The sequence below is a fragment of the Hibiscus syriacus genome, unplaced genomic scaffold (genome assembly GCF_006381635.1).
Source record: "Hibiscus syriacus cultivar Baekdansim isolate YM2019G1 unplaced genomic scaffold, ASM638163v2 tig00111022_pilon, whole genome shotgun sequence".
Classification (NCBI taxonomy): Eukaryota; Viridiplantae; Streptophyta; class Magnoliopsida; order Malvales; family Malvaceae; genus Hibiscus; species Hibiscus syriacus.
The window spans coordinates 1,004,310-1,015,424 of record NW_024062956.1 but is presented as its reverse complement, the minus strand read 5'-3'; the positions used below and the strand labels follow the sequence as shown (position 1 = coordinate 1,015,424).

General features: G+C 31.1%; 1 protein-coding gene across 1 annotated transcript; it reads left to right on the top strand.

Annotated features, from left to right (window-relative positions):
• Positions 1–9,054: 9,054 nt before the first annotated feature.
• On the top strand, positions 9,055–10,506 carry LOC120150531 (cinnamoyl-CoA reductase 1-like). The gene is made up of 5 exons (XM_039163208.1): positions 9,055–9,059; positions 9,609–9,739; positions 9,865–10,022; positions 10,105–10,293; positions 10,384–10,506. The coding sequence occupies exons 1-5, from the start codon at positions 9,055–9,057 to the stop codon at positions 10,504–10,506; spliced, it is 606 nt and encodes a 201-aa protein (XP_039019139.1).
• Positions 10,507–11,115: the final 609 nt, after the last annotated feature.

Here is an 11,115-nt window from a genome sequence, read left to right as displayed (position 1 = left end):
CGCTAGATCAATGCCAAGGAGATCATAGGGATACCTCAACTTGAGATGCAACCACCGGTTCAACGAAGTTGACCCTAAGTTGGATGTCTCACTATGATAAGTTGTAATATATGATTCATAGAGTTCTAAATGTGTTTTTCTAGTCTTCAATTCACCCTATTTACCTAAATAAAAGCACATGGTGAGCTAACTAGCAGTTCGCTAAAAAGGAAATACAAACGAAAGGGTTACGCCACCAGCCAAATAATTGAACAAGGTACCCGAGACAAAAGAATTGCAGTCTATAGTGGATGTTCACTCATGCACTATGTTAAGTGGATCTCAAATGGGCTGGTAAGCTGCCTGGGAAAGTACTTCCTTTTCTCATCCGGCTTCTCCCCGACAAATCTTATTGCTATTTCCATTTTCATTACTATAACCAAATCTTTATAACATTAAAATAATCGAAATCTTTAGACAAAATTCTCCACTATACACAACTATAGTGCACACGTTTATTTTCTGAGTAAAGTTTTTTATACCTTCTCTGCAGATCACGTTAGACTGTACTAAAGTTCTTTAAATTTTTTAAAGTTTAATATCCTTCAATCAATTATGATCTTATACTTGTAGTCTCACGTGATCTATTGACAATCCGATCTATTCATCCTGCCGATTTACAAATAACCATCATGGCCCCACACATGACAACAACACTAAATATCAATATATAAATCCATATGAAGGTAGAAAGAGGGCTTATTCTCTCTTGATCTTCATTTCCGCTCTCTCTATATTCTCTTTTATCTCTTTATCGTCAATATGACCGACCAAACAATGTTCAACTATCGACTCCGACTCCCACACAAACTAGAAGGGTCGAACCGTCAACAGTCAATATAACTACCTTTCCCCATCAACAATTGGTGTGGTGACGTGGAACACCTCTTGACATAAAAGAATCAAAGGAGATGAAATCTCTCATCTCGTACTCAAACATCTTTGTAAGTCCACAACCTGTCAATGTAAAACTCCAAACCGATCATGGAATGATGGGCCTATACTACATCGAGTTGTCAAAGCACTCGTCAAAATTTTTGAATCTTTTTTTTTAAATCAAACATGATTTATAACTGATAAAGATAAAACAGTTTAAGTAGTTTATACAAAATGGAGCTCCAGACTATTTAATACAAAACCATATAAAATATCCAAATAGAGTTTACAAACCAAATCACAGTAATAAGGGTCATATAAAAGTATATGCCCACTAAGAGATTGATATTGTACACTGGTAATCCAACGGTATTGGTAATCTTGTGGTGATGATGCTCCTCAATGATCTAATCTATTGACCTGAGAATGGAAATATCCGAACATAGAACTAACAAAGCTCAGTGGTACACATCTACTCTACTATCCTACTTGCAGTTCATAAACATAAGCATGCTAGATAGTATAAACAGAGAGGCATGATTATGAGCATACTAGCATCAATGGAACATTGTTTGCATCTATTAACGTCCGCATATTAGAAATCATACACATTACAATCATCGACTATCACAATAATCATTACTTACACATATATATTTTTACACAAGATAACACAATACTACAATTAGCATCCAATATCACATAGCACCGATTGCTGGTATAGGGATCCCGGTAACACATATCACTAGAAATAGTCATTGTCACCTGAGTAAATGTGACTTCCCATTTTGACATAGCATTGAACATATTAGTAGAAATTCCGTAACAGATAGTGTCAGTACAATTTTCACATAATTCTCAAGATGAGGTTGTCTGATTTCACATAACATTGGACTAAATATTCATACACAATATGATTCACAATCAAGCTCAAAAGCATCACAATCATATTATCCATACACATCACACATGAAGGACTGTATCACAAGTATTATTTCAAAACGATTGAGTGGAACATTTCCTCACTTCAAAGAATGGATTAAGCGAGGTTTTTAAGCATTTGAAAGCTTATGGCTTTAGGTTGATCATTTCACCTTCACGCAACATTACATTAGGCCTTGGGGTGACTTACTTAACTTTTTCCCTTTTCCCTTTTCCCTTTTCCCTTTTCCCTTTTCCCTTTTCCCTTTTCCCTTTTCGGTACTTGAGGATTTGACTACATTTCTTTAGCCTTAGGACACCTTAGTTTAAATTTGTTTAATTGGGCCTTATGTAGGCCCCTACATTTGTATCAGACCCACCCTTCAGCTCATAATTGGATTTAAAGCCAACTAATGTCTTTCGAAATGGTACCAGTACCAAGCACTGGGTGAGGATGGTATTTGTTCAAAATTTTATTGACTAATTGAAAATGTACACACCCCTTCAGACTCACTAAAGCACTCCCTTCTTTTTCTTAGAGTCCCCTTCTCCTACCCTAAGTATAAGTAGGATTAAATTTAGAATTTGTATTAAAAAATTAATATTAATGTTGAAAGAATATAACAAATTTAATGGATCCAATGGACTTGATAAATAAAATGAGCCTAAAAATTAGATATCAGGCTTAAATCTTTTAGTAGGTCCACCATCCAATCCAAATTAAATCATATTGGTTTATTGGAATTTTTTTAGGAGTAGGCTTAATAGTTTAAAATCCTTGCATTATTATTAGATTGAGAGATGAAGTCATTATATCAAATCAAAAGTGACAAAGTATGATTAATAATAAAATTGAGAGGAGTAATGAAATTAAACTAAAATTAAGAAGGTTAAATAAGTATTTTCTTCAAGTAATTTTTTTATTAAAAATTTATGGGGTGTGATCCTCTTGGACGAAGCATAGCTTCATCCCTAATTATGTTATTATATTAATTTGTTATTTTTTATTAAAAATAATATGTGGTATAAAAAATTGTTACGTGCAATAAAAATTAAAATTATGAAAGTGTAAAAGTATTTCCAAAATGCATGTTCTGAATTTAAATTTTATTGTTGAAGTTGTAAAATCATTAAAAAATAAAAGGGACTAAAGAAAAAAAATTGGATTTTGTCAATTTTTTAATGAAAAATATAGACTAACTTGAGACCGTGATGATAATATAAGAGTCAAACTGATAAATAAATTATAAAATAATTTTTAAGATGCATGAACCACTTACCTTAGTGGTTAAAGGAATAGTTTTGTTATCTTAGACGTCACAGGTTTGAACATCAGTGATAAGGGTGATGAGCGTTCATTCTCAAATGATAGAGAGTACTTAGAATATAAAGTACTTTGTAATTACTTTTAGCTTAATAATAATAATAATATAATAATACATAACGCCTAAGATTAGGAATTTAGGATAGAATAATGAATTGTGAAAATCAAAAAATTAAATTGAATTGTGTGATTTAATTTACTTTGAGTTTTTCATTTGTAGTTAAGTTTTGGTTCGTTTTAAATATATAATTTCATAATTTGATTTAGTTCAGTTTTTTTTCTTATGGAATTAGTTTGTTTCAAATAAAATCGAATTAAAAAATGATCCAAATCAAATTATTTTGAATTTGTTATAAGAGAAACTTAAATAAATAAACTTTTAAAACTAAATATTATTTTAACTTGTAATTTTGAACCCAATTTTTGAAGTTTGTTGTTTGATGTTGAGTTTGAAAAATAGATAACAATTAAAAATCATAAAACTGAATTAATTGAACAGAAAATTTAGATTATTATATCACTCGATTTTGATATTATTTTTAAATTAATCATTGGTATCCGATCTATTGATCTAATCCATATCAGATTTTGCATAGGTTTATTACGGGGGCGACCCTCTCAACCTAGTTTGCTCAATTCACAAACGCCAAAGTTCAAACTCATGAACTTGCTAAGAAATCTAATGTATCATCTCACTAGACTAACTGATTTTTTTGTGGTTTTGATTTCATTTTTAGAAAACTACATAGTATGATTCGGTTAATATTTTATTAAAATTGAATCGAATGTACTCTTAACTAAATAGATATAAACCTTAAGATTATGTTTTCTTCTTTTCTTTTTGAATAGTCTGACGTGATTACAAGATATATATGTTCATAATCTTTTTTAGTCATTATAATGTACACACCTTACAAATACAAATATTCAACTCAAAATCTCAAGAAAAACAACACACTCCATAATTGAGGTCACTCAATAAAATTAGCATATAAAATTGAATGGTATATAAAACGATATCTCGTGTTGAACATTATTACAGTAGGGAAGCAAGGTGCTTGATGAAGACAGGTGAAGTGTTTAACAATTCCCCACGCATAACTTTATTTTTTGTGACTTTCATCTTTCCTCTTACATCCAAAAACATAGAGAAAAAGGGCAGTTGTTAAGGCATGAATGGCTTCTGCAATATTAATGGTTTTGTGGATGTCATTGGTTGCTACTAGAACTCCCTATCAGATCATAAAAAATGGCTTAACTATGTTTACCCCTCATTTGTACACTTCTTTGCATTGGCCCCTAATTTTTCACATGTTGACCCTTCTTTTATAAAATTAGACTGTGATGAGTGATATTATGTAACGTTTTTGTCTTAGAATTTAAAAAAATAACACATGAATGGTCTCAGTAAAAATGAAATGTTATTTTCCTAGAGTCATGGGTTGAGTATTTACGTTTGTAGGGTGTGCGTGTTGTCATAGGTTAAAAAAATGAGTAAATTATCCTATGACCACTTAGTTATTGTCTTTTTTATTTTGGTTGCTGATTTTTTAATTTTATCAATCAGACCACTTAATTATTTAAATATTATCAATTAAGCTACCATACGTTAACAAAGAATGGGAGAGGGGAGACTTGAATATAGGCTCTGCTTACTTACCCCAAGCAACTGCTCAACCAGAAGAAGATTAGTTCATAATTAGTAACATATAAAATATATCTTGTATATATTAAAAGTACATCCTATAATTAAGGAAAATAAATTAAATTAGGATCAATTGATATAATAAGTAACATGGATTAAGTGTGTAATCAATCAAATTTTTAACTATCACGTAACTACTTCGTTAATGTTAATAACTAGTGGCTTAATTGTCAATAAATAATTAAATGATGATTAACAAAATTGAGAAATCAATTGTCAAATGAAAGATACAATAGTTAAGTGATCATATGTATGGTTTATCCAAAAAAAAAAGGGAGATTGATGTGACTAATAAATTCATATATCAATGTGAAATGAAAAATAAAAGGGTAAAGTACACAAATAGTCCCTCGATTATAGGGTACTATTTTGTTGAGTCAATCGACTATTAAAAATGACAAAAGGTCTCTACTATAGTGTTGCTTTGTTGAGTCCACCAACTATTAAAAAGTTATAAAAGGTCCCCTGGTTTTCATGTTCCAAACTCATTATTTTCTTTAAAAAATTGACGGTCGTCTGAGTTTGATGTTAACCTATTAAATGGGATATGATAAAAATATGATCTCAAAACTGTTTGAGCTGTATTTGTGAATCGACTCTCATTTACATCATGCAATCGAGCCAATGCTTGAAACATTATGTCGTCAAGCTAGTTTTTGGAAGCAACGAGTTGCCACTAGATATCATTAAAATATGATTTTATTATATCTCAATCAACAAATTAACATTTAGCTCAAAAGACTATCAATTTAAATAGAAAAGGACGAGTTTGAATATATGAATAGTTCCGTAATCATTTGTAACTTTTAATAGTCGAAACTCAACAACGTAACGCCCTATAGTCGGGGACCATTTATGTACTTTACCCAAAGTAAAGAAACGTGGGAGGAGTGTATAAGTTAGTATAATCAATCTATGATACTACACTGGTTATCGTTTAATTTTGAGATTGCCCATTAATTTGGTAAACTCCACACATGTAATGAAATTGGAAATACCAGGGTGGGTTGATTGCCCATTAATTGCATCTATTAAGTATAGATATAAAATTTATATCAAGGGTACGTTTTTTTTAAAGAAATTGTATTAAAATTATAAATTATAAAATTTTAGGATATAATTTAAACTATTAACAAAGAATATAAAAATATTTAATTATAAAATTTTAAATTTTCAAAAATTACGATCGCATAACAACTCTCGGTCCATATAAGATTTAATGGTTCATATCAAATGTTGTTAAGTTTTATGGTTCATAAAATGTTGTTAAGTTTTCTCACTTTTTATTTATGTAACTGTATACCTATGTATGTACTTTTTAGTTTGATGGTTTCTTATAAAAAAAAATATGCCAATAATATTAGAATATATAGTTAAAGTTTTCGGTTGACATTTTATATTTCTCATTCAATTATCATTTGGAGCAAAAATCTCTTTTCACCTCTCCTAAGTAGTAGGGAAGCTATGTAGTGTCGGGGCCACTGCTCCCCAAACTTTTCATCATTAAATATATATGAATATATATTTAAACCTTTAAATTTAGTTTATTTAATTTTATCTTTTCTATTTTTATATAGTTAATTTAGTTTGTCCTTAAATTAGAATTATGTGGCTTTATCTACTAATAAGAACTGATAAAAAGAAAAACTACTAACAATATGCACCTTTTAATTATGGGGCTGGGTCTGGGGCTGGCTATCCTATTCTATTCTTTATGCTTTTCTCTTGTGAATTGTGATGGGATTGAGAAATAGTGTATTCTTCGGATGTCTGTATTGTTAAGTTTTAAAATATAAATTTTACATGAATAAATAAATATATTAAATTTATATAATATTAATTATTAATATCAAAATTTATGTAATATAAATATTTTAAACATAATTACAAATAAAAAATGTTAAATTATATGGTTAATCGCGACATCGATAAACTTGTCTTATTTCTTCTGCCACTTTATCGATTTGTTTTTTTAAAAACCTCTTTAAAACTCTTAATTTAAATAAAAATCTATCATTTTTAGGGCTTGAGAGTTTTCACAAATTTGAGAGGTTTGGGATGTTTGTTCAAATATCTAAAATGTGCAAAGTATATTTCGAGAAGATAAAAGACATACCTAAAAACCCGTCTCATCATATAGTCGTTGGAGAATTTGGAGCATTAGAACTTTTGAACATTTAAATTAATATTTAAAATGTTTTCATAACAACCCTAACCTAGTCTAATCATAATCCGAGCTAGAGATATCGTATTGATTGATTGAAACTTATTCGGAGACAAATATAAACTAAATCAGAGAATCAATCATCAATCTCTCATCAAATTAGGTATTAAATTATCAAACTTATCAGTCATGAGGGTTCAATTACAAATCAATTTTTAAAGGGGTCTAAAATATAATTTTACATATTTTAATGACTTAATTATAATATTAAAAGTTTTGAAGATCATTTAAATATTCATTTATTGACTAAACCTATTTTTAACACGTATATTTTTTTCAAAATTATGAATAAAAATAACGATTAAATTAGACATTAATTGATAAAGTTATGGTTCCTAATTAAATTGTAAATTTTCAAAATTTAGAAAGAGTTTGAAACTTTTGGTCATGATGTTTAAAGATGTTAAAACTTTTAAAAGTTTAGAAACTTTTTACATAGTTTCGATATTCACTTCATAGTTTTGAAACTTTAGAATTGAATCTCAATTTTTGACCTTCTTTAAGTCCTAATATACCCTTAAAACATGTCTTAATCATCAAGTAATTCATACAAGAATCATTTAACATCAAAATACACCCAACATGTATTAAATCCCCAACAAGAAAGTTACAAACAAGATTTATATTCATTTAAACATTATAAAAGTGGATATATAATCAAATTCAACCTAATTAGATCATTCTGACCAGGGATGGATCGAAGGAGGGTTGGTTGGGGCAGTTTTCTCCCCTAAAAATTTCAAATTATATATTTTAATTATTTTTTGTATTTTCAGTTGATAATTTGTTTTTGCTCCTCCTAGTATATGATGCTACGTCCGTCCCCGACCCTGACAATGCATGAGAACCCAATCTTTCTTCTTGAATATATAAGACCAAAAAGGATTGTACCTAATAGCCCTTTGATGCTCGAGATTATGTAAAATCAATCTTATGCCTAAAGCATAAGTGGCTTCTATGACTCCCCTCTCAAACATAGCCTCAAAAACTAATACATCCCATTCAAAATGAAATAATTTCATATCACGTCATTGTATAACGCCTTCTTCAATTAATGAGGTATATGTGTATTTAATCCATTAATGTACCATTGAACATGACCAATAAGATATTCTTTCAAGTAGAGCGTTGGATCCGCACAAAACCTGGCCCTCTCGACCTTCCTTCGTGGAGCGAAGCTGTGGCCCTCAAGCGAGTCTTTCTTTATTCAAATAAGATAATCTCATGTGATTAATAAGACATATGATAATGAATTGACACTACATATCTTAAATAATTGATCTACAAAACACACTCTTAATCATCCGTCAATCCGTTAACATGACGTGATTCGAATATAAACAACTTCCTTCTATCTTGGAAGAGAGGCCCAACACCCAGCCTTACTCTCTCACATCATTTAGTACACGATATACTTTGAAAAATGCATATATGAATAAGTTTTTGAAAATTTGCGTACACGTACATAATTGTCGATGTCTGTAATAGGTGTGGGACCAACTTCCGAGTTGGCCTTGCCGTGCGTTGGGCATCTAGAAGCTCACATTTACCTTATTTCCCAAAATAGTATAATAATATTCAAAGTAAAAAAATCTTTTTGTTTTTGGCTTTATGCGTTGAAATAACTGAACACACTCTTGGTGCATTATTGAGTGCTTTAATTTCTACATTTCACAATTTTTCTACAGTATTTATGTATTAAAATAATTTTTAATAAATCCATCTTTTATATTATTTCATATGTAATTAGATTTAGTTATAAAAACAGAAATGAACCGTTGAGTTTATTTAATTGTCTCTGTTGTAAAAAAATATTATTCTTTCTAATATTTTGAGCTCGAAATTACGTTTTATGGTATATATACGTTGTTAATAATAATAAAGATTCTGAACATCTAAAGATGACAATTTAACTCGAAACCGATGTATTTGACTAATCTATCAAGTCACTTTTTTTTATAAAAAATGGGGTTTGAATTGCATCGAATTAGCGTGAGGGTGAAATCTCAATCTGATCCAACACGGCTCTGGGTAATAGTATATTTTTCCTATAAATGTAGAGATAATTTATATAATACTCTCTTTCTCTAGTTTTTTAATTAGGTCCCTATTTTATGTCGAGTAGGATCAAATAAGGTTTATACTCTAAAAATTCAAGTTGAATCAGATTTGGAAAAGAGAATATGCTCTTCGAATCGAATCGGCTCTTCAAATCAATCGAATTTAAGTGAAATGATATTTTTCTAATTGAATTGATCAAAAATTAAACTTAACCAAACTCGTAATCACTTCTAAAATTTATACTATTTTATAATCATTCTAATTACTAAAAGAATAGGTTAGTAGATGCATAAATTTACCCCAAAAAAAATAGAGTACTTGGGGGAGAGTAGATGGGAACGTGTAGCAAAAGTTCACCAACTCGTCATCCCCTTTGAGAACTCTCACCTTCATATCGTCTTTTAACTTCTATATAAGGAAGCTGATTACCAGAAGAAATAAACTACTTTGATCAAAAGCGGCAACAACAACGAAAATGGATCACGGAAAGCCATCATTTGTGTTCTTGATGCATCAACCTATGTGGGTTTTTGGATTCTCAAAGGGCTATTGGGTAAAGGTTACACGGTTCATGCAGCTCAGATAAAGGGTAACTATTTAAAATTCCCCCCTTTCTTACTTGGTAACCTCTTCTTCTTGTGGTGATCTTTCTTCGAGTTGGGTTTTTGTTTGAATCTTTTCGTTTTTGTTTCCCTGTTTTTGGGGTTGTGACAGGATCAGAGACAGAGATAGAGAAGAAAATTAAGGAAATGGAAAGTGTAGAGAAGAAATTATCAGTTTTTAGTGTGGATATACTTGATTACCATACCATTCTTGTTGCTTTGAGGTGTTCTGCTTTGTTCTGTTGTTTAGAGAGTCCTGATAGTTATGATGTAAGTGATGACCAAAACTCTTAAATTCCCATATTTTTTTGTTATTCAGGCTGGAATTTTTGTTAACAAATTTCATTATCAGAACTCAATTGTGGATTTGGAGGTGAGGGGAGCAATCAATGTAGTTGAGGCCTGTGCACAAACAGATGGCATGCAGAAGATTGTGTTCACTTCTTCCTTAACTGCAGCTATTTGGAGAGAAAACATTTGTTCACAGAAAGATGTAGATGAGAGGTCTTGGAGTGATCAAGATTTCTGCCGCAAAATGAAGGTCTTTCCTTTACTTTTCAGAATTTCTTAGCTATTGACAATTCATAGCGGTACCCTGTCATAATTTTCTTAGTTATAGAATGGTTTGTAGTCAGCCCTTGATGTCTTGTTTATGTGCAGTTGGTATGCCCTTGCTAAAACACTGTCCGAGCAGGCTGCTTGGGCACTTGCCATGGATCGAATGCTTAACATGGTTTTGTCAACGCTGGACTAGTTCTTGGCCCTGGTGTGCACAGCAAAACCCTTGTTCAACCATGTCCTATCTTAAAGGTATACAATACGCATCCATCATAATATTTGAGTCGCAATTAGTATCTAACGCCATCTTGATTTCAATCCGAAATAGGAGCTGCTGAAATGTTTGAAAACGGAGTTCTAGCCGTCGTTGATGTGAGTTTTTAGTCGATGTTCATATTCGAGCTTTCGAAGATTCGTCTACGACGGGGCGATACTTTTGCTTCAATCAAGTGGTGAATACGGGGAAGAAGCTGTTAAACTTGCTGAAAGCCTCAGCCCTTTGATATCTTTACAACCCAGTAAGAATGTGAAAAGCTGCTATTGTTGATCAAAAGAAATGAAAATGGTGAATTTATGATGGCTCGTAAATGCAGGTATGAAAGCCATGGGAGCGAGGCGTATGCTGAGAGGTTGAGGACCAAGAAATTGACTGGTTGAAGGCACTGCATAATTGCAAAACCTGGGTTTCCTTATCCCTTGATAGTAGTTTCTCAACGTTATAAGATAATGTATATATATCGTTAGGGATGGGTCGAGGGAATTGACGGTGGATCGAAGGAATTGACAGGGTGATCGTCTTGAAAGT

Bases quoted from the DNA above. Each gene is read 5' to 3' on its own strand.
- LOC120150531 (XM_039163208.1), top strand. The intron at 9,740-9,864 runs GTAACTATTTAA...GGGTTGTGACAG, and splicing joins TCATGCAGCTCAGATAAAGG to GATCAGAGACAGAGATAGAG. The intron at 10,294-10,383 runs GTCTTTCCTTTA...AATGGTTTGTAG, and splicing joins ATTTCTGCCGCAAAATGAAG to TCAGCCCTTGATGTCTTGTT.